This window comes from Gracilinanus agilis, chromosome X (genome assembly GCF_016433145.1).
Source record: "Gracilinanus agilis isolate LMUSP501 chromosome X, AgileGrace, whole genome shotgun sequence".
NCBI classification, from domain to species: domain Eukaryota; kingdom Metazoa; phylum Chordata; class Mammalia; order Didelphimorphia; family Didelphidae; genus Gracilinanus; species Gracilinanus agilis.
This window is the reverse complement of record NC_058136.1, coordinates 35,270,209-35,294,080: the sequence shown is the minus strand read 5'-3', so window position 1 is coordinate 35,294,080 and position 23,872 is coordinate 35,270,209. Positions and strand designations below refer to the sequence as shown.

General features: G+C 47.6%; 1 protein-coding gene across 1 annotated transcript in view; it reads left to right on the top strand.

The window, feature by feature from the left end:
- ZDHHC15 (zinc finger DHHC-type palmitoyltransferase 15) overlaps positions 1–15,560 on the top strand; it is a 64,237-nt gene extending 48,677 nt beyond the window's left edge. The window contains exons 11-12 of the mRNA XM_044682612.1: positions 8,665–8,741; positions 15,233–15,560. Coding sequence (XP_044538547.1) covers positions 8,665–8,711 — 47 coding nt within the window. The 3' untranslated portion in view covers positions 8,712–8,741; positions 15,233–15,560. The remainder of the gene's footprint in view (positions 1–8,664; positions 8,742–15,232) is intronic.
- Positions 15,561–23,872: the final 8,312 nt, after the last annotated feature.

Here is a 23,872-nt window from a genome sequence, read left to right as displayed (position 1 = left end):
AGGCAGATGTGGGCAACAGTGAGAAGACTGGCCTGGCTGCCCAGATTTGCACTAGGGGGCAGTGAGAAAGAAGGTTGAAGAGTTAAATTGGCCTCAGATTGGAAGGGCCTTTCAATGGCGAACCAAAATGTTGAATTGTTCAGCCAAAAAGCATTTTTATGCTCACCAGGACATGCACTAGAATGCTGGCTTATCCGACTAAATGCTTTCTATTCAAAGCAACTGAGGGGCTAGTGAAGTTTTTGAGAAGAGATAAGGAGAGATGAAAGCTGTGTTTGCATAATCTTTTACAGAAATACTCTCCTGGTCTTCCTTGAGGTCTTCCGATTCATGGGCCTTTCTGAGAATAGGGAGAACTGCCACCTCAGAGGGGCACCTGGCAGGCAAGTGCTCTGCCGCCAAGCTGAGAGGCCTTCAAATGAAGGGCTTTGTGCTTTCCAAGTCCCTCTAGGTAATTTTCCAGGCAATCACCTTCAGGTCACAGGAAACCTTCGAATCTTATTGGAAGAGAAAATCCTTTTCTTAGGCAAAGCCCCATGAGGCCAGCCCAAAGGGCAAGAGGATACAAACCTGGGGGTCCTACCCTAAATTGCTTCTTTCACCCCAGAACCATCTATCGCACCTTTGTTTGAGATGTTCTCAGAACTGCGGAAGATTTCTTGAAGGTGGCTTGCAGTCTTTTAAAATAAATTCTAAAAACAGCCCCTCATCCAGGCAGGTGAGAATTCCTGGCCCGGGGGAGTTGGCTGCTGTCTCCTTGAGAGGAACTCTTCATATTAATTTTTTTTGCTCTTATCAAAAGTTGATTTTTTTCTCCCTCCCATGACCTCCGCTAAAAAAGGGGAAAGGCCAAACCCTTGTAAGAGATACTGCTAGTCAAGAAAACGAATTCCCACATTGGCTGTATTCCCAAAAGCCCCCTGTCATTCTGCAGGCTGGGTCCATCACCACTCTGTCCCAGTGTAGATAGCATGCATCGCCGCCTGCCGTGAGAGGCTCTAGTTGAAGGAAGCAGTGATAGTTTAGGTTAGAAAGCCTGACCAATGGCCTGAGACTAGAACAAGTTAGAGAGCTGAAAGAATTAATCCCGTTAATTCGTGAACATGTATCAAAGTGCCTCTAGCATTACACTAGGCCCTGGACACAGGGGTGGTACCTGACCTGTGATTCTGTTCTCAAGAGGGAACTTTCCCAGGTAAGGAAACTCCCTTTACCAATGCAGATCAGCATCTTCTCTACAACTTCTAGTTCTTAACCTGTGATCCATGGACCCCACCCCTATCCCCCGGGGCCATCTATCTGTGCATGGAGTTCAAGAAATCCATGTACTTAGATAGGAAAAGATTGCAATTTTATTTTTACTAACTTCTAACTGAAATTTAGAATTTCCTTGAATTATTTTCAAACATCATTCTGAGAAGCAGTCCGTAGACTTGAGCAGGTGACCAAAGCAGTCTTTGACTCCAGAAAGGGCTTCTTAGAAGCCCTGTCCCTAGGCTTGCCCAGGGTGACCCATCCAGCATGCCTAGAGGCAGGGCTTGGGCCTAGGTCTCCCAGGCTTCCAAGGCCAGCACTCAATCCACAACATCAGAAACAAAGATAAAGATGAAAAAGTTCCTCACAAAAGGGTCTATCAGGTAAGCCGGTATTCTAGTGCATGTAAACAGAGAAGTTAGTACAAGAGCATTTGATATAGAAGGACCAAGGAAGGCTTCCCTTGGAAGGTGGCCTCTGAAATAAGAAATCTTGACATGCTGTTTAAATGTCAGATTTCATTAGCCTCAAAGAACAGAACTAGGAACAAGAAATGGCAGTCTCAGTCATTTCCTAGCTATGTGACCCTGGGCAAGTAATTTACCCCACACTGCCTAGTCCTTTCTGCTCTTCTGCCTTGGCACCAGTACACAGTATTGATTCAGAGATGGAAAAAAAGACTTAGCCTGAAGAAAAGCTGCCTAACAAGTAGAGCTTACCAGACACGGTCTCAGTTGCTCTCATGGTTTTACTTTCAAGCAAAGGGAGGGCAGCTGGGTAGCTCAGGGGATTAAGAGCCAGGCCTAGAGTCGGGAGGTCCTAGGTTCAAATCTGACCTCAGACATTTCCTAGCTGTGTGACCCTGGGCAAGTCACTTGACCCCCGTTGTCTAGCCTTTACCACTCTTCTGCTTTAGAACCAATACACAGTATTGACTCCAAGACGGAAGGTAAGGGTTAAAAAAAAAAAGAAATCAAGCAAAGGGAGCTGACCCCCTGTAAGGGGGATTCCTGCATGAGCCTAGGGGTTGGCCCAGGTAAACTAAACTCTCAGGGCCCTTTTCGCTCTTAAGATTCTATGATTTCCCTCTTTCTTGCCCCAGATCTTAAAATCTTGCTTCTCATGCATAACAGTGGGAAGACCCGATTACTCTCTATCGGTTTTCATACTGAAATAACCTGCTTGGGAAAACGTCCACATCCTATATGGAGGAGAGGTTATGGAAACAGAGAACGACTCTGGGGCTTTCAAGGCCTCTGACTTTGCTCTACTTTTCAGAGTCTGGACCGGGGGTAGGAAATGGTGAGGAAATGGGTCTTTTCTCTTTTGAGAACGCAAGGCGGTGGAGCTTGTTTTGCTCTTCAAATCAGATTCTCTGTCTCCCAGCACTAAAAGAAATGCCCCTGCTAAAATTCAGTCCAAAAGAGATGATCCCAGCTTGTGGGCTCTCGCTTCTTCTGGAGCTCAGAGAGAAAGAGATGGAAAGTCTCCTTCTGACTTGGAAGGGGCAGAAGCTGGAAGAATGACAGCAATATGGCGACACTCGAAAAAGCTGGCTGTGAAACTTACGAGACATTGCCCTCTAGTGGCCAGTGTAAACCCAATGGCATTGCCCTCTGTGGTTCAGCAGCCAAATCCCTCTCACTCTCTTCCTTCTTGCTCCATCAGTCTAGATAATGCTACTCTCCCATTTTGCAATTACCCTTGTTAGGCAGAAGGAATCCTGGCGTCTGCTCCCTAAATGGCAGCTCAGTTCCTTCACAGAAAGAGAGCTGCATTTGGAGTCCAAAACTCAGTTTCAAATGCTGTGGCTTGTAGGACCTCAAAGAAGCCACCTAACTTCTCCAGGCCTCAGTCTCCTTGTATGTGAAACGAAGGGCTTAGACTCAGTGATCTGTACGGTCTAGCTCTATTACCCAATGGTTGCTAAACCATTGTCAGCGATATTTGAAAGGTCACGGAAAACAAGAGAAGTATCCTAGGCCTGAGGAAGGAAAATGTCCCAATTTTGAAAAAGGAGCGAGCGAGAGAACGGAGGCTTCAAACTGTAGGCTAATGAGCTTGACCTTGTTTCCTGGGAAAATTCGATGGTTTTTCATTAATGAGATGATTACTGAACATCTAGAAAGGGAAGAGATGATTCTAAAGAGCCCAAGTGGCTTAATCAAGAATAGGTCATGCTAGAATGGGCTGATTTCCCTTTCTGACAGGGTTATAGACGAATGCTGGAGATAATAAATGCTAGATAGAGTTTACCCAGATTTCAGTGAAGCGTTTGATCAAGTATTTCATACCGTTCTCACAGAAAAGATGGTGAGATGGGGACTAGGCAGGAATTTAGGCAGAAGGCCTCAGAAGGAATCGAACGGCCAGACTCCATAGTCATAAGGGATTAGAGGCCTCCACTAGGATCTCTGCTTGGCTCTGTGCTGTTTACCAGTTACCAGTGATTTGGATAAAGCCATAGACCTATGGGTCACTCATTCAATTTGCAGATGACACAAAATAGGGAGAGATAGCTCACACGCTGGATGACAGAGTCAGCATCCAGAAAAATCTTGGCAGGCTAGAGCCTCGGTCCAAATCCGATTAGGCAGAATTCAACGGAGCAAAATGTAAATTCTTACACTGGGGTTCAAAAACTCAAAATCACAAATATAGGATAGATAGTCACGGCTAGACAACAGTTTGTGTGAAAATGAGCTAGGGCTTTTAACAGGCTGCAAGCTCAATAAGAGTCATCACCACACAGTGCCATGGCAATCAAAAGAAGCTATAATGTGGGGCAGCTGGGTGGCTCTGTGGATTGAGAGCCAGGCCTGGAGACGGGAAGTCCTGGGTTCAAATGGGGCCTCAGACACTTCCTAGCTCCCTGAGCAAGTCACTTAACCCCAAATGCCTACGCCTTACTGCTCTTCAGCCTTGGAACCAATACTTAGTGGTATCGATTCTAAGACAGTAGGTAGGTGTTTACAAAAAAGGCAGCTAATGTATCTTGGGGCTGAATTGAAGGGTGGAGCTTCCCAAAAGAAGGAAGCTAATCCATCTGGATCTGCTCTGGTTAGAGGTCTTGGGGTATTGGGTCCCACAGGTTCAGAAGGCCATTGATAAACTAGAGAGTGTTCAGAGAAGAACAGTCAGAATGGTAAAAGGCTGCATTCTGGGTCAAATGAGGATGAGCTGAAGAAACTGAGGCTATTTAAGCTGGAGAAGCCTCAGGGGAGCCATGAGAACTGTCTTCAAGTATTTGAAAGGCCATCTTGTGGAGAATGGATTTGGTTTGGCTGCGTGTCCCCAGAGAGCAGAAGCAGTGGCAGTGAATGGCTGGACATTGCAAAGAGACCATTTGAATCTCAATGACAGGAAAAAACTTGCCAAGGAGTCAAGCTGTCCCAGAGGGGCATGAGTGTCTTGTACCTTCTCTATAACTTATAGTCTTAAAGAATTGCTTAAGCACTAAGAGGTTAAGTGACTTACCCAGGGTCATTCAGCCAGTATGTGTCAGAGATGGGACCTGAACCCAGGTCTTCCTCACTTCGAGGTCAGTTCTTTCTATTTCCTATGTCATCCTAATAATAATAATAGCTAGCATTCAAAAAGCACTTTAAGGTTTTTTCACTTACTCTTCACAACAACTCTATGAGGTAGAGGCTATCATTATCTCCATTTTATCCACGAGGAAACTGAAGCTGAGAGACAGTAAATGACTTGCCCAAAGTCACACACCTAATGTGTGTATTTGGGGCAGGATTTGAACTCAAGACCATAACTTTGGAGAAAGGCATTTGAGTTGACTGATGAGGACAGAGGCCAAATTGCCAAGGGTTAAGGAGTGAGAAGAGAGAAGATAAAGATGCCAAGCAGAGACACCTATTGAAGGATGGGGGAGGCATAGACATTTTTCGAGGCAACAGGGAAAGAACCATTAGACAGGGAGAAGCTGGAGAGAAAACAGTGAATTCAGTCGTGAATGTGGGTGGCATCTGAGGGGGTGGTGGCATGTCTATGTTGTCCATGTCCATAGTAGTTAGAAATAAAGAACTCTACAGAAAGCGGCAAGTCAGGCCTGGACTGGAGACAGTGACTGTGTTGCAGTAGGTAAAAGCAGGGAAGTCGATGAGGGAATGAAAGAGAAGGTCAGAGATGCCAGAAGACCTCACAGGAGACAGAGGATGAGTTGCCAGAATGGTAGACCCAAAAGCACCACAGAAATGGGATCTTGACCTTAGAAAGTAGACCAGAGAATGGGACTCCTAGAGGGACTTTGGAATGCAAATTTCAGATCCAGAGGAACCTTAGGGGTCTTCTAGTGCATTACACGTTTTGCAGATAAGGGAATGAGAAGGGAAGTGATTGATTCTCTCCAGGGGACACAGCCAGTTCTTGGTGGGCATCCCAGTCTCTAGAGGTCTTTGAGTGTATATGTAAATAAGAAATAAGAATGACACTCTATTGTCCCAAACACCTGGTAAGGGCCGTAGCAACATCACGGCTGCCTGATCCTGACCTAGCCACGACAGACAGCATAGCCCTGTTTCAGGTCTGCCATAATTCTTTAGGATTGCATTTCTGTCTCTTTCTGTTAGATTTCTCCCCTGGAAGAAATGTAGTCTGGGACAGGTAGAGGGAGAGACAGAGAGAGTGTCAGTACTCACACTCTGCCTCTTTTAATAGCCAAAAAACCCAAGAGATCTCCATTTGAGCTTCTTTTTCTCTTTCCTGAAATTCTTTGAACACATGGATGAATTTAGCATCATGACCCTCACATCATTTGACAGCAGGGAAAATGTAGCTGCTTTCCTCTTAGGCCCCTGGGATAAGCTGTCCCTGGGACCAGAAGCCAGAATCTAGAGGTAGAGAGAGCCTGAGAAATCATATGGCTTACAGAGAAGAAAACTGAGTCCCTAAGGAAGACAGGGACTGGCCCAAGGTCACACATCTAGTAAATGGCAGAGTCTGGAATTGACCCTAGAGCCTGTGACCCCAAATCCCATGTTCTTTCTGCTCTGCAAAGCTATCTTTTAGTAGTGACCAAATACTGACCCACTCAGGAAAGCCTGGGCTCTAAGTGAGACTCCTATAATAGCCTGAGCCCCAGGAAATTCTGCCACCTAGGCTGGCAACATTAGGGCTTACTAGTCTGTCCAAGTCGGTCATCCCAAGCCTCTCTAGCCTTCACCTCCGAGGATCTCAAGGCCCTTTTCTTAGACAACGCTTGCTTCCCCTTCTAGCACATCTCTGGCCAGGAATGGCCCTTTTCCGTTGCTCTTATTTGGACAGGAAATTTCCTCTGTCCCCTCAGTTTTCTCCTCTATAAAATGTTTGTGCTAGATAAACTCGAAGGTCCCTTTCAGCTCCCAACTCGGGAGCATCAGGAACGTCAGGAGGCAACCCCATGCTAGGCACGAACTTTTAGAAACTGTCTCAAAGCTAAGCATCCCCATTTAGTGTATAATCTGCTGCCCCACCAAGCATCAGGAGAGAGAAATCAAAGCATATATACCCTCGATGATGAAGCTTGAGCTTCCTAAGCTGCAGTTGCCTCATTCCACTGCAGAAATGCACTAATGCCTAAAGTGCTGTAATAACTGAATGCCGTGACTGTGTCACGCAGAGAATAATAAGGGCCAGATATTTTCTCAGTTGCCAGGCTCCAGATAAATCCCATTAGCGACATGACATGGCGCCTGATGCCGAAGAGCCGCCAGGAGCAGGTAGAAAAGATCAGATAATGGCAGTAAATCAGACCGTGGCCTGGGAGAACCTGCCTCTGCCACGTAAGGCCCCGCTGAGCTCGGCCAGCCTTTAGAAATGGGCTCAGAAGGGCAGTCCCAAAAGGGTTCATTCCTCAAGCTATCCAGGTCAGTACCACAAAAGAGATGGGGAGACTTTAAATCCCCAAGGAAGCAATTCAGAGGTCATCTAGGCAAGCCTCCTGCATGTTTATGGAAGAAGAAACTAAGGCCCAATGTAACTAGGTGACTTGCTCAAAGTCACAACTGGAATGAGAACTCAGGAGCCAGGCATCACCCTGCTTGATCTAGAACCTGGGCACTGCTGTCCTCCCCTGACTGACCATGGGCCCCTTCTCCAGGCCCCCATCTTTTCCTCTGAGCTCTCAGTTTTTGATCCTCCAATCCCCTAAGGCCAATGGGTGTTCAATTGGCAAGTCCACAGGCCCACGTGGGGAGAGATTCTGGTGGAGAATGAGTCTGGGAGCCTTTCTGTCCCTGCCTTGCCTATGGCCACCCAGGCCCTATGGAAAGGACTCTTAAACCTGCTGCCTCCCAGGGTGGGACGAGGGAAGAGAAATGAACCGAGAATGGGCAATGCTTTTGGGTTATGTTGCCTTCCTGTTTCCCTAAATCGCACTGTGGCCTCTGATCAATCGTCAGTGGGTGTCTACGGGAATATGGGGGGGGGGGGGGAGGGAGGCATGGGGGTGAGCCGGCTGGGGCAAGAGGGAATATAAAGAGGGGTGATCACTGGGCTTCCTCCCATGCCCCTGATGAACAGGCAGGCCTGCTTCCACAATGGCCTTTTCCCACTGCTGATCTCAGGCTGGGAAAGGCCACCCTCAGGCCTTTGGTCTCAGACCTGCACTGGGTAAGCTGCAGGTGAATCCACGTACCTCCTCCCCCCACCCCACCCACAGTGCATCTGGCCCAAGGCAGCCTTGAGTGCTTCTATGGGGGAAGAAAGCCCTGTACATACAGAGGACGCCTGCCTCTCCCCACAAGCCACCTGACAACAGGGCGTTCGCAGGGCCATCCTGCTGCAGCCTGGTTTGTCCTTTGGACAGGGAAAAAGTGAAAAAACAAAAGGGTTCACTAAGTAGGTTTCTTGTATCCTCTCCAGAGTCTCAGCTGACCAGGTCGTCTCAGAGACAGCTTCGGTCCCGAACCCCAACCAGAAGTTCCCCCCATCCTCTCAACAGGGAATGCCATACCCGGAGGGGGAGAACTAGACTCACAGGGCCACTCTGAGAGGAAAGCCAGGCTTGCATGGTCACTCTGTATGGTCATCAGGCATTCAGTAAACCTCGGTCCTGTGCCGGGCATGGTGCTAAGACAAAAGACAGTCTCTGCCCTTAAGGAGTTCACAATGGATAGGAAGGGAAGAAGTGCCCGCTACGTGCCAGGCACTGCACCATGAACCCTGCTGTCTGGGTGCTCTTGTTGTATCCAGGAGGAGAGCCGGGCCCACGCTCTAGAGAAAGGAGCTAGCCTCACACACCATCCCCCCGAAAGGAGAGCCCTGGCCACCTCACCCCCCTGAGCAATTCCATCTGCATGTGATTTGTTCCTTCCTTTCATAACCATCTCATTCAAACAGCGAACAGCGTGGCCTCCTGGACCAGCCCTCTCCATGGCCTGTGCATCTCACCTGTTTCCTTTTTCCACATTTTAGATTTTCCGGAAAGCTCCTCATCGCTTACCATTGAAATGGAGACCTAGCACTTTCCTGTCCCCTGCTCTGTCCACTAGGTCAGTACTGGGGAAGAGGAGGAGTGAACCTGGGATTCCAGTCATTTCTCTAGTGTCATTTGCATAATCATCTCATAAGTCACTTCCCTGAACGGAATGCTTCAAAGGATGCCCACAGCCCCTCCAGTCATACCACGCGCCTCACCTTGACTCAATCCCCAGGGCTTAAAAGGGAGAAGCGGTGAATCCCATAGCAACGCTGGATCATCAAAATCGGCCTTTGGTCAAAAGGCAACCCAGCAGGGCTCATAAAAATAACTCACTGTTCTGCAGTTCTTTGTGTTTTATCAGTACTGTCATCGTGCCCATTTTGCAGGTGGGGAAATTGAGACTTTAGAAAGGTAACTGGCCGAACTGTCACACAGCTGGCAGGTGTTGGAGCTGTATTCATGGCCTTAATCCCAATGAGGGAGGCAGCCTTAGGGGGAGTCCGCTCTTACCAGCCCCCTCAACTGAAAGACTATGAGAATGAAGAAATGGCAGCTCCCCAATAAGAGAGGCAGCAAGATGTGGGGAAAAGTACTGCCTTGGGAGCCAGAGGCCCTGAGTTCAAATGCCATTTCTTCCTTTCCCTTCTCAGGCCTCAGTTCCCACCTCTGATATATGACAGGCCAGGACCAGATGGACTTTGGAATGTAGCTTAAGACTTTGCTTTTCCCACTGTCTATTGCAAGCCATGTCCTAGGACAGCAAGGGCCTCTGCTCAAAAAGACCAAGGTTAAATAGAGGCTGTTGGCTCCTGGCTCCGTGATGTCAGTGAATACTGTACGCCCACCCACTCACCGGCAAAGGACACCCTCCCTCCCTAGTCCCCCTGAGAAAACCCAGCTAATGGGTTAACTCATGGCAAACCACGCCACGCCATTCGTGGGAGCCTCACTGGAAAGTCTTTTCCTAGTGAAGAAGTAAACAGCTGTGTTCTCACGGCACTCCCAAAGAAGTCATCCTTGGGTAATCCAGCAGGGAGAGATGGCACTCTAGTAACGGGGCTGCCAGGGAGCTCCAAGGAGCAGCTTTCTGACAAATGTTGGAGCTGGAAGGGACTGAGAACAGAGAACAACAAAGCCAGAAGGGAGCTGAGAACACAGAATGTCAGAATAGGGAGGGACCTGAGAACACAAAAGGTCACCTCAAAGGGGGAACTTGGAACAGAATTCACGTCTTAGGGGAACCTTGTCGCAGAGACTGTCATATCTGGGAAGCACTTTAAAAGAGCAAATCTTGGGGCCAAGAGGGGTATTAGACGAGTCGGTGTCGGAGCTGGAAGGGACATTAGAACAGGGAATGTCAAGGATGAAAGAAGGCACTTAGAACAACATTTCAGGGCTGGAAGGGGCCTTAGTCCAGAGAATGTCAGGACTGGAATAGTTCTTTTTAGAACAGAAAGTGTTCATTCCAGGAAGGACCTTAGAACAAAGAATGGTTCTTCCAGGAAGACTGTCACAGCTAAGAAGAACCATAGAGCTGAGAGAGGCCTTAGAACTAAGAGCAAATATCAGAACTAGGAGAAACGTAGAATTTCGGACCTAGGAGGGGCCTTAGGATGAAGAATATGGGATGTCAGAGCTGGAGGGACTTTAGAACAGGGAACGTTAGATTTAGTAGACCCTCTAGAGTTTGGAATGTCAAAAGTGAGAGGGATCTTAGGAGAGAAATTGTCACAGCTGGAAGGAACCTCACTCATCGGCCACCAGAGCTGAGAAGGGCTTTAAGATAGAGGATGTCAGAGCTGAAAGAGGCCTCAGAACAAAGAATGTGAACATCTAGCAAAGACCTTAGAACATAAAAAATAAAATTCCATCTGGGGAGGATGTAAGAGCAGAGATTGGCATAGTTAAGAGAAAACTGAGATCAGAAAATGTGAAAGCTAGAAGGGACCTTAGAACAGAAAACACCGGGGCCAAAAGGGCCCCTTAGAACAGAGAATGTTCAAATAAGGAGAGCCCTTAGAAGACAGAAATTCAGAATGAAGGGACACCTTAGAAAATAAACTGTCAGAGATAGGAGAGGCCTTCAACAAGAAATGGCAGAGCTTAGTACAGAGAAAGCCAAAGCCACTTGGGACCTTAGAAGAGAGAATGCCATGTCTTAGGGAGAGAACCTTAGGACGTGGGCCAGAAAAGCCAAGAAGGAATTTAGAATGGAGAATGTGACATCCTAGAGGAGATACAGAACAGGGAATAAAATTTCTCAAAGACAACCTTAATGCAGAATATGTCAAAGCTGGAAGGGACTTAAAACAGAGAATGTCATAGCTAAAAAGGACCGTAAGGGGACAGCTGGGTGGCTCAATGGATTGAGAGTCAGGCCTAGAGACGGGAGGTCCTAGGTTCAAACCCGGCCTCAGCCACTTCCCAGCTGGGTGACCCTGGGCAAGTCACTTGACCCCCATTGCCCACCCTTACCACTCTTCTGCCTTGGAGCCAATACACAGTATTGACTCCAAGACAGAAGGTGAGGGCTTAAAAATAAATAAATGATGAAAATAAAAATAAAAAGGACCTTAAAACACATATGGTTATACGTCAGTGGGACCTTAGAATATGGACTCTCAACACTGGGAGGGAGCTTAGAACAGAGAATGCCAGAACTAGGAAGGACCTGAGAAGACAGAATGTCAGAGTTAAAAAGAACCTTAGAACAGGCAATGTTAGGGCTGAGGTACCTTAGAGAATAACAGAGCTTAGAAAAGAAAAAGTTCAGAGATAGGGGGAACCTCAGGAACAAGAACAGTGTGCCCAGGGTCGCCTTATAGCAGAGAATATGGTGGGAACAGAAACAGACCTTAAAAATGAGAAAGTTGATGGCAGGAAGAATCTTAGAACAGAGACTGCCAAAGGTGAGGAGCTTAGAACAAAGAATTTGAGAACTAAAAGGGGCTTTCAAGAAGAATAACCTATGGGAGAAGGAACTTAAAAAGAGAATGTCAGAGCTGGGGTTGAAAGAAAGGGGAAAGGAGGGTGCCTAGAACAAGAAAGTGTCACCTCTTTGGAGGAACCTTGGAACAGTGTATGCCAGAGCCAGGAAGGAACTTATAAAAGAGAAAGTCAAAGCTAGAAAGGACCTTAGACCAGAGAATGTTATTACCGGGAAGAATTTTGAAAGGGTGGTCACAGCTAAGAGGGCCTTAGAATGGAGACAGTTAATGCTGAGAGGAACTCGAACAGAGAATGTCAAAGCTGGAAGGTACGTTTGGACAAAGAATATTGTAATGGGTGGTGGGGCTTAGAACAGAAAATGTCAGAACAGGGATAAGCCTTAGAAATGAGAAAGTCTAGGGGGCAGCCGGGTAGCTCAGTGGATTGAGAGTCAGGCCCAGAGACGGGAGGTCCTAGGTTCAAATCTGGCCTCAGCCACTTCCCAGCTGTGTGACCCTGGGCAGGTCACTTGACCCCCATTGCCCAGCCTTACCACTCTTCCACCTAGGAGCCAATACACAGAAGTTAAGGGTTTAAAAAAAAGAAATGAGAAAGTCTAAGCTAGAAGAGGCCTTCGTCAAGGGAACTCAGAGGTAGGTTGACCCTTAAAAAAGGGAAAGTCAGTTACTTAAATTGGCCTCAGTTCAGGAGACGCCCTATCTTGGAGAGACCTTGGAGAACATCCCATCTGGGAAAGCCTTGGAAAAGGATCTCTTAGAGTTCAGTGGGACTTTGAACCAGAATGTCCCGGTTAGTCAACAAGGATTTTATTAAATACCTCCTATGTGCCAGGCGCTGCTAAGCTGGAGAGGGGTAAGGAACCTTAGATTGTCATAACTGAGAAGGCCCTTACAAGAAGGGACCAAAGAGCTGGAAATGGCCTCATAAGGGGAAAGGGTAGTGTTCGGAGGGCCGCAGTAGAACAGAGAATGGCAGAGCTAGAAAAACATTCAAGAACGGACTGGCAGAGATGAGAGGGACTATAGAAAAGGAATGAGGCCTGGGAGGGCTCTTTGAACAGAAACTTTAGAATATGGACTCTTAGAACTAAGAGTAAGCTTAGGTCAGAGAATTTCACATCCAGGGGGGACCCTTGAATTGGTCTGAGCTTGAGGGGATCTTACTACAGAGAATGTCCGAACTGGGGGACACTTTGAAATGGAGACAGTCAAGGTAGGATGAACCCTAAGAGAGGGCTTATCAGAGCTGAGAGGAGCCTTAGAACAGGCAACGTCCAGGCCAGGCTGCCTAATAAGAAGGAATGTTGAAGCTCAGATCAGCTCTAGAAAAGAGAAAATCAGAAGCAGGAAGGAATTTAAAATAGAGAGCATCATCTCTGAGAGGAACTTTAGGACATGTACTGTCATAGCTTAGTGTTCTATAAAAACAACATCAGAGGGGGCAGCTGGGTAGCTCAGTGGAGAGAGAGTCAGGCCTAGAGACGGGAGGTCCTAGGTTCAAACCCAGCCTCAGCCACTTCCCAGCTGTGTGACCCTGGGCAAGTCACTTGACCCCCGTTGCCCACACTTACCACTCTTCCACCTATGAGACAATACACTGAAGTACAAGGGTTTAAAAAATTAAAAAAAAAACATCAGAGGAGACCTTAGAACAGGGAATGTCAGAGTTTAAAGGAACCTTAGATCAGAGGATGGGAGACATGGAAGGGATCTCAGAACAGATAATGTCACATCTTGAGAAGGGAACCTTAGAACATGGACTAGCAGGACTGAGAGGCACTTGAGAACAAAGAATATCCCATCTTGAAGGGAATGTAGACCAAGGAATAACAGACCTTGAAAGAACCTTAGTACCAAATATATCGAAGTTGGAAGAGGTCTTAGAACATAGAATGTCACATCTGGGGAGGGATCTTACTTAATACATGTACTGCCACACTTCAGTGAGACCTCAGAACAGAAAATGTCACACACTTTAGAAGAATGGCAGAGTTTGGAGGGACCTTAGAACGCAGTGGCAGAGCTGTGGGAGAACTAGAAAGGACCACTGGCCATGGACTTTTAAGAGCTGGAAAGGAGGCTACCAAAAAAAGCACATCAAAGCTGAGTGGAACCTTAGAGAAAATGAAAGCTTAGAACAGGGAATGTCAGAGCTTGAAGGAACCTTGGATCAGAGAATGTCATGTCTATAAGTGACTTTAGAACAGAGAATGTTGGAGCTGGGCTGGGCCTTAAGAAAGAGAAAATCAGAGCAAAGATGGACCTGAGATCAGAAATGGTTAGAGCTGGATGGAAATTTTGAATGGAGGATATCAGGGTAGATGTTCCTATAACAGATAATGTAGGAAGAAAGAGAAAATCAGAGCCGGGGCGGGGGGGGAACTTGGATCGGAGAATGTCAGAGCTGGGAGGGACCTTAGAGCGGAAAATATCACAGCTGGGAGGGACCTTGAAACATGGATCGCCAAAATAATGAGTGGAACCTCAAAACAGAAAACATTGCAATCAAGAGAGGCTTTAGAACATGGATTGTCAGAGCTGGAAGGGATCTTAAAACAATGAATGTAGAGGCTGAGTGATGACTCTGTTGGTGTAGGGATGAACCTTAGAAGAGCTAAGAGGGACCTTAGAACAAAGAAGGGAAGACTTGAGATGAACCCTAGAACCTTAGTGCCAAGTCTTAGAACTTTAGTATAAGAAATGGTCAGAGCTTGAAGAGACCCAGTGGAGAGAAAGTTAGACCTGGGAGGCACCTTGGAACTTGGACTGTCAGAGCTGATAGCAACCTTAGAACAAAGCATGTTATGCGTAGGAGGAACCTTAGAAGAGGGAATATCAGAAATGGGGAGGGGGGAGAGAGAACAGTGAAGGTTAAAACTGGGAACAACCTTAGAACAGAGTATGGCAGACCTGGCTAATACCTTAGTAAGTGCAATGTCGGCTCTCAGAGGGACTTCAGAAGAGGCAGAATTGGATCTAGTAGAAGCCACGTAATGTAAAATATCACAGCTAGAAGGCTCAGTGTAGGTTTTATGGGTGCCCTTTACCAGAGAATGAGGCAGCAAGGTGGCTCAGTGAATAGAGTACCAGATGTGGAGTCAGGAGGACCTAAGTACAAATCAAGACACTTACTAGCTGTGTGACCCTGGACGGGTCACTTAATTCTGTTTGCCTCAATTCCTCTTTTGTGAAACGAGCTGGAGAAAGAAATGGCAATTGGTCCAAAAAGTTGGGTGCAACTGAACGACAACAGTGCCAGAGAATACAGGAGCCAGGAGAGGATAGAAGAAAAGCGGAGCTAAGTAGGGATCTTCCATACAGACTGTCAGAACTAAGAGGCGCCTTAGCCCAGAGAATATCACAAATCTTGGAGGGCTCTTCCACCATGGCCTGTCAGAGGTAGGAGGGACCTTCGAATGGGGGATGCCAGAGCCAGAGGGGGTTTTCAAACACTGAGTATCCCATCTGGTAAGGCCCTCTATTTACAAATCACTTTCCTCACAAGCCCATTTAAAGATCAGGAGGTTGAGGCTCGTCAGAATATTCACTTACTCATTCAGCCTATGTTTGCTGCTGCCCTGCTTAGTGTAGCATGTTTTGTTTCTGTTCACAGGCCCCCATCACCTCTCCTTTCTCTGAGGCTGGCCAAGTTCAAGGTCTGGAGATGCCTAGTGTTCAAAAGAAGACACCACGGTGGAGTATGATTGGATTGAGACCCTCATGATCCGGAACTAGCCCACCCCGTACCTGATGTGCTGATCTTTCAAGGCTCTCCAAGTCCTTCGCTCATGGAGTGACTCTACTAGGCAGGTTAATGGCTACCGATCCAGGCCAATCCGCCCTTGCCTCGTTCTCCGTTATTCCCACTTCCCTGCCCCCCATCAGTGAGGGCCTTGATGCACCACTGGGCTTCTTTCCATTTGCTCCGGCATGCCCACTGGGCTGCAGATGACTTCCTCCTCAGAGCCCCCACTGACCCTGCATCGTGGTGTGTGAGGGGCATTCCGAATATGTGGGCTGCATGTGCCTCTGTGTGCGTGCGTGCGCGTGTGTATATGTGTGTGTGTGTGTGCGTGTGTGCGTTTCTACATATGCAAAAGTACATGGATGGGTGTAGGCTGTGTACAGAAACTGGCATTCAGGTGAATGGCTGATCACAGGAAGAACCAAGATTAAGAACCAAGGCTGAAGCATTGCCTGGAGCTTCTGGCTAGACCTAAGCTTCCTGTTCATTCCCCAAATTGACTACAACCCTCAGAGCAGGACCCTCCCATTTCTGAGAGGTCTCCGGAAGCTGAAAAGGCCCAGGGAACAGAAGCACTATGGGAAGCTGCTCCCACCCCTCTTCCCTCCTCAGCCCCAGGGCCTCAGTCTGAGTCTGGCCCACAAGCCCAAGCTCAGCTCACGTCCTTCCTCCCAATGAGGCATCCCTCTTGCAGAGCCACAGCTGCGCAGCAGGGGATTTTCCAGCCCTGTCCCACCACAGGCCCGAGATAGGCTAACAATATGTCCCAGCTACAAAGGCATTATCTTGTACACACACACACACACACACACACATACACACACCTCCCATCATAGCAGAGGAAACCAAGGCCCTGGAAAGAGAACAGATTTGCCTCCCAAAGTCACATGGCCAGGAAAAGTAGAAGTAGGATTTGAGCCCAGGACCTACCTGCCAGTCTAGTGTTCTCTGCACTATATTCTGTGGCTACAGGAGCTAACAGATGAACTCAGATCAGACTCAGCACCACAGGAGTCAGATTCTCAATGCTCCCTCTCCAATACACTTCACCCCAACACACACGTGTGCGTGCATACACACACACACACACACACACACACACACACATAAGACTTCACAAACTAGTTTTAGGAAGATTGAGAAATGATTGGTCTGAACTGTGGGCCACGGGCTTCGAAGGTCATTTTTTCATCTTAATCCCTCTCTTTTCCTGAGGACCAAGTTTCCGAGGACTCCCACCACATAAAGACTTGTGTTTACTCACCGGGGGTTAGCATAAACATTGACAGACTGAACGGTAACAGGCCAGTCCTTCCTTTGACCTTTTCAGAGCTTCACTGGGAGCGTGGCCATTAGGATGGCTCGAGAGTTTCCATCCATTTCCTCCTTTCCTTCTGACGAGCCTCTCCCCAGTCCTTGGTGCAGTGTGTGGCCTCTAATGCTGTTTATCCTGTCCTGATTCCTCAGAACATCTGCTGAGAGGTGGGCAAAGAGAAGGCCAAGGCCTTCCAGCTCAGCCCTCAAGGCACGTGTGGCTGTGGGATGGAGCTCCTGGAGCTGGGCCTTCGTCAGAGCTTCCAGCCGTTGGGCCAGACTCTAGGGAAACTGAGGCCCTGGGTAGTAGCCCCATTGGTTTTAGACAAGCCTTCTTTCCCTAGAAGCCTCTGGCTAAGGTGAACAGTTATGGCAATGGTTCTACCTGACTCCTGTCAGAAGTGAGATTCTTGGTCCTTCTGAAAGCCTGAAGCCAAATGACAGCCTAGAAGGCTGTGTACTCACACCCTCCAGGAATGGAGACAAAAGTCTGCTCCGTCTTACCTGGGCAGATTCTCCCCTTCCCTCTCCTACAGTCTGGAAGCACAGGAGAGGAGGTAGGTGAAGATCCACTCATCCAACCTCCCTCATCTTAAAGGCCTGGAAACAAAGGCCAAGTGTGAGCAGGTCATGCAGGGAGACAGCGGAGCCGGGATTTGAACCCAGCTCTTCTGACTGCAAATCCCAGCACCCTCTCCACTGTGCTATCCTGCCTTTTCTGCCAGTGGGTCTGATAAAACATCTATTATCCCAAGTCGAAAATGTCTCCCAAGCCTGGCATATAATTAATATCCCCTCCCAGAAGTCAAGTCACAAAAATAGTGCCAAGGAATCCTAGGAGAGCAACAGCACAGTCGGCCGCTTACAGACCTTTCCGGGGTGGGGTGGGAGGGTGGCTCTGAGAGGCCAAATATGCCAGAGTTTTCTTCTTGGCACCTTGGTTCCATTGACATCCAACGTGGTCATAGCCTTGGCTTAGCCAGGGGCCCTGCTGAGAAAAAGATAGTATGTTTGCTTAGAACCCTAAACTGCACAGACTTTAGTTTAGAGCTAGAGTAGTTCTCCACCTGGGGTCCAGGAACTTGGTTTCTTTTTTTAATATTTTGATAACTGCATTTCGAGTCCAATCGGTTTCCTTTGTAATTGTACAGATTTGGTTTTAGGCATCTGAGATGATGATTAGAGAAGGGCTTCTCCATAGGCTTCACCAGATTGTCCCAACGAAGGTGAAAACCCTCACCTTGGCCTAGTCCAACCCCCCTGGAACAAGCCTGTCTTTCTTATGGACTTCATGCCACTTGGTGCTCCCCATAGCCCTCCTCTTTCCCATCCGTGAAACCTAGCCTAAGGCTGCAAGGTGCTAGTCCTATCTTCTGTCCTCACCTCAGTCAGTCCAATACAGGGCTAGAATGAGAAGTCGGACCACCCCAGTATGACTAAATATCCTGTGAACCCATAAGCCCTTAATGATGGGTAACAAGACAGGGATGGCTTTCTCTATTTTTTAGCTAAGGAAATGAAGAATCACAGAAGTTAGAAGTTGGCCATTTAGACAAGACCAGCTCATACAGGAGCATTGTGGGAACAGACGTGTAAGGGATTCCATGTCTTCTTTCAACAGAAGGGCCCCCAGCATTCTCTGCTGGTGACAGTCACCCCCCTCCTCCTGTGCATTCCTGAACCCCGACTTCTGAGGGCAGCTAAAAGTGGGAAGCGTCAGAGGCTTTGGAATCCAAGGCCCTTGGCCCATGGCTCAGCTCTGCCATTCCCCGGCTTAGGGGCCAGATGAGGAATGTGGCTTCCCTCATTTGTCAAATGAAGTTGGGCTAGATGAGCTCAGAGGTCACTTTCGGGATCTCAGGTGGCGCCACATCGGTGTCTTTTGGTCATTCATCCTCTGCCTGCCAGAGTATCCCAAACAAGATGACTGCAATCCTCCATGAGACTGCTTGTTTTTTTGGGGGGGTTTTTTTTTTTTTGGAAATTCACTAACTCCATAGATTTAGTGGGAAAGAGAATGTATTGTTTTGAGTTAATAGAGATCATTCGGCCCAATCACATCCATTAACAAATGAGGAAAGAGGCCCAGAGCATGTGAGATGGGACGTGCCGGGTGTCTTTGAGCCAGGAAGTGGCAGCGCTAAGATTTGAGCCTAGGTCTTCCGCCCCCAAATCCAGGGCTCTTTCCACTATGTCCCAGTTGACTTTCAAGGTGCCGTCCATTTGCATTGCTTTCAACACAGCCAAAATGGACAGAGCTGAGTGATAGCCTTTCGCATACATATGCATGTGACATCCCAAGGAAGGGGCACTTCCCAAAAGCACACAGCCAATAACTGGTCCCTTCCCAGAGAGGCTGCTTCCAGGACAGTGTGCTCTACAGGGAGTGGCCAAAAAGCACCTCCTCTGAGTCATGGGACCATCCTCGCGGCCATTAAAAAGAGATGATGAAGGGCACGGCCCAGAAATGGCCCTAGCTGCTTTCTGTAGCACCCGGGGGCTGGAAGCGATGGTAAGGTTCAAATACCTTCCGAAAGTGACCCCTCTCACCAACCTCCTGCTGGTTAAGCAAGCTCAGAGGCCCTGGGGCCAGAGCAGGAGGCTCCTGCTTCTTCTCTGTAATGTGTTCAATGGACCAGAGAGAACTGCCCTCTGAGCAAGAAAACCAAGTCACCATTCACTCAGCAATTAAGGTCAGGTTGCCAATTTGCTACTGACACTCCCGTCCCCCAGTGTCTTGGTTTTGTCTGTGCCAACGTGACTGTCCGTGGGGCTCTGACTCTTGCTATGGGGGGGGGTCGATTATAAAAGGCTGGCGAGCTGTACTTTCCCAAGTTAACCGATCATAAGTGTATGCATGGAGTGGTCATATCTTAGAACTGGTACAATATAGGGTCTCATTAAAAAGATTCAGCCCACCTTCTGGTGGTTCCCACACATCCCATTAGATGAAACACAATACAGTTTGGGGTTCATGCAGTCTCTGATTCCACTGATAGAATCCCAGTCTGTATGCAGAGCTAGAAAGGACTTCCAGGGTGACCAAGACCAACCATCTTGTTTTACTGAGTCTCAGAAAGAGGACATAGGCTGCGAGGTGGCACAGTGGATAGAATGGTGGACTTAGAGGTCAGGAGGACGTGAGTTTGAAAATCAGCCTCAGTCGACTCATCTGTAAAAGAAGGCTAGTAAGAGCGTCTACCTGAAGAGGTGGTTGTGAGAAGCAAACGGCCATCTGTGCATTGTTTTGCAAACCTTAAAACACCACAGAAATGCCAGTTATTGAGTATTATTATTGTCCACCATCATTTAAAAACTGGTGAGTCTGCGTACCCGCCTCTAAAACCAGGAAGTCCTACTAGTTTCTCTTCCCACTTTCAGGATGAGCAAAGCTTAGAATTGGTTTCCATTTGGGCCCTCATCTCGAGCAGTCTAGGCCAGGAAGGTTAAAGTGAGCATTGTTTATTTCTACCCATCTGGCCAGAGAATTATTGGGTATATGCCCTTGGGCATTCGGGATCTGCAGGCCCACACAAGTGACGGTCAGAGAGGCAGCCACATCTAGTTGCCCACAAAGCCTGGGTTCAAATCCCAGACCCTTAACCTGTCCCAACTGGGTGACACTTGGACTCAGTTCCCCGCAGGTGGCAGAAAAGGAGCTGGCTTGCATTGTAGGGAGAGCTTCCTTATCTGAGTGCAATCCCAGGCCCAGCCCCTCTCCCTCTGCACCCGAGTGGGTGAGAAAACATTCTGTGGTCCTGTGCTTCCATCTTATAAACACCAACATGATTCTTAAAGATCTGCGTGGATTGGTTCCCTGCCCTCCCAATTCAGCGAGCATTTAGCGATTTGCCAAGTGCCAGGTTTCCAATGCAATTTTACCCTTTGGTGCCAATAAGAAAGAGTGATCAGTGTTCTCCTGGACTCGCGAAGGAAGGGATGTCCTGTCTGTCCTCCGCGAGCAGGCAGCCCTGAGGGATCTGAAGGCCTTAAACAAGCCATTTTTTCAGAACATGGATTTGCCGCAGAGGAGGGGGGGAGGTCATTTAGCCCTCAAGAAACTTTAACAACTTAACCAATTTGGTCCATTGGCATAAACTCACACGCAGCTGCAGAAATTTTTGGCAAAGTCTAAAAGAAGTCCCACTGTGGCAAATGAGAATTGGAATGAAAGTCAAGAACAATCTAAGGATTTGCCCAAGAACAGCAAAAGCTGTTGGAAATAATGGCAATTGAGAGATATCGGTGCATTGGTCAAAAACGAAGGCACTCTCTGGAGGGGGCAGGCTGGGAATGGATTAAAGAACCAAGGGTCATTAAGGAGAGCTGGAGGCTCAAACTCCCATTTAACCCATTAGCTCGTGATTTCCCCTAAACTCCAAACTTTCCTCCCACGGTGCTCTCAAGCTATAGACATTGAAGTTTTAATGAAAATAAAAAACCCAGCAAACCCTGTGCAGATCCAATCAGCCTCTAGGATTGTCCTGTTAGCTAAGTGGCCCAGAGAGGTGACTTCACATCTCTGCTTCCGGGCCTGGTGATTTTCAAAGGAGAATCACCTAGAGTGTGTGCCATTGCTAATCAACCCACTTCTTCCAAGTACCGTCCTTACTCATGGACTCTCGAAACTTTCTACTTTTTACCTGCCTCAAGTATTGTGGGGAAATTAACTTTCACTAAAATAATTGGACCTTGCATTTTTCGAGGGCTCTCAAGAGAGGCTAATAGCTAGCTATAGCACCGCCGAGGTAATAACGCTTGAAGATTTGCAGAAAGCTTTACAAATATTATCTCATCTGATCCTCACGATAACCCTGGGAGAGGTAGGTGCTATTATTATCCCCCATGTTACAGATGAGGAAACTGAGGCAGGCAGAGGGCAAGTTGCCCAGATCACACAGCTTGTAACCATCCGGGTCTACGTGTGAACTCAGGTCTTCCCGTCCCCAGATCCAGCGCTCCGTGCACTGTGGTGCCTCCTCTCTGCAGCCGATACCGCTGCATTCCCATTAGCTAGACCGAAGCAGGATCCTGGGAATTCCTTCCGGTGCCTGCTAACATGGCTCTCACTATACTAAACTTTCCATGTTACTAATAATCACTGCCATCAGCTATGCCATCCCTGTAGTCAGTGGCAGCATGGCAAAAGCTGAAGAGAAAGGAGGAGGGCAATACCTCTCTTAAATTTGTCTTCACTGTGTCCCGGCATCATCCGATCAAATGCTTATCCACACCTGTGTACATCAGACCTGTGCTCGGAGTTTCCAAGGCATGTTAGCGAAGTTACTATTTTCAGAACGTCTTGGTTCCCCTTTGGCCAAGTATCGGCGTGGACACCACTGAGGACAAGTGGAATTCTGAGTGTCGTGCACTCCGCAGGTACCCCACAATCTTCAGAACTGGGGGACCGAATGCTTCTCCTGAAGGGAAAACAGCCAAGAGGACAGCTGTTGGAGTATTTAGTTCATGTTAGTGATATTTTTAGTGATGTTGACACTGGTTTTTAAATATCAAAAAAATGGATTCTTGTGAAAATTTCTCTGCATAAAGCATTCTGTTCACTGTTTTATCGTCAAGCCCTCACCATTGATTGGTTATTGGATGCTACGTGCATACGGTTTCAACAGTATCATTAATAAGTTCATGAGGTTCAGTACTGTACGTACAATATTTCAGTGTCATTTTCTATTGTGTTTCGGTTTCTTTCCTCCATAGGAAATGTACAGAGTTTATACACTCTTGGGCAGTTCACTGCATTAAAAATAAGCTGGTTTTGACTAAGTTGCCTTAAAGTTTTTTTGAGCTTGGAGGGTCACGGATGGCAAGCTAGAAGGGACCTCAGGGGCCGCGTAGCCGGGGTGGACTCGATGGCCCTGGGATGGCCAAAGGACTTTGGGCAAGCCCTTGAACCAAGCGGATTGATTCAAGGGCTTGCCCAGAGTTGCCCGGGCAGAGGGTCCCAGCGGCCAGAATGAGACCCAGGTCCCTCTTCCTCTGCCAGGATTATGCAAACCTGACCAATTCTCACAAGCCAGAAGAGTTCTCCAGATAGTGTCATTTGGTGAAAAAAAAAGAGAGATGCTCGACTGCTCTAGTAAAGCAGTAAGGGTGGAGGGGGAACGGAGGACCCACTGCTTCCCTTAGGCCTTCCATGGGATTACCAAGCGGAGATAACTCCAGTCACAGAAGGAACCATGGAGACCATCTAAGTCCCACTGCCTCATTTCACAGGAGGAAACCGGTCTGGAAAGCCGAGCTTCAGTTTAGTTCGGACATTAAGTGCCTACTGTGTGCCGGGGAATTAGGGCAGCAGACTCCAACTGGTAACATGGCCCAGTCCCCCTCTCCCAATAACAACTGGTTTGTCTGCAACGCAACCATACCTGCTCCTTAATCGATCATAGCACAAGCCTCCTCCATTCCCTGCTCCTCCCCACGCACACATCCCTTAGCTTCCAGGTCTCACCTCATAGCTACTGCAGGTACCCTAGGAGGCAAGCTGCAGATGATGTAAGTAACATCCACAGCCCTCCCCCTGAAGGCCTTGGATAGGTTCCAGTTTGCACCATAAATCTTGTTACGTGATCATTCTCCCCAGACCCACTCCTCTTGGCTCTCTCTTGTTCCGAGACCACCATCATCCCAGTCTCCCAGGATCCCAATACCTCCTAATCCTCAACTCCTCACTCAACTGCAACTGTTGTCATCGATGGTTCTAAATCCAATGGTGGCCTCTTTTTACTCTTCATCTTTCCTGACCTCTCTAATATTCTGTTGTTGATCACCTCCTATTTTTGGTTACTTTCTCTCTCTTTTCTGGATTGAAGAAGACAATGGAAATGTGTCGCCTAGAAAAACTCATCTGCACACTTGAAACACTCTCAACTGTATAAAAACCTTCCAAATGAAGAATTTCAATGAGTTTTGAACCCATTTCTTATTAGTACTAAGTATTTCTAAATTAAGTTATTATGTAAGTAAGACATATAATCAGAAATACAAAACTACAACCCCCTTCAATTAGTTTATCATTGATTAATATCAGGAAAGATAAAAATGTTCTAGCTGAGCTTTGGGAGAAACATTTGCATAATTGGTAGATGGAACTGAAAAATCATAATTTAGTAAGCCGGGTCCATGATGCACTTCTTCTGATGGGGCCTATGCGTTAGCTTTATCAGCTACATCAGCCAC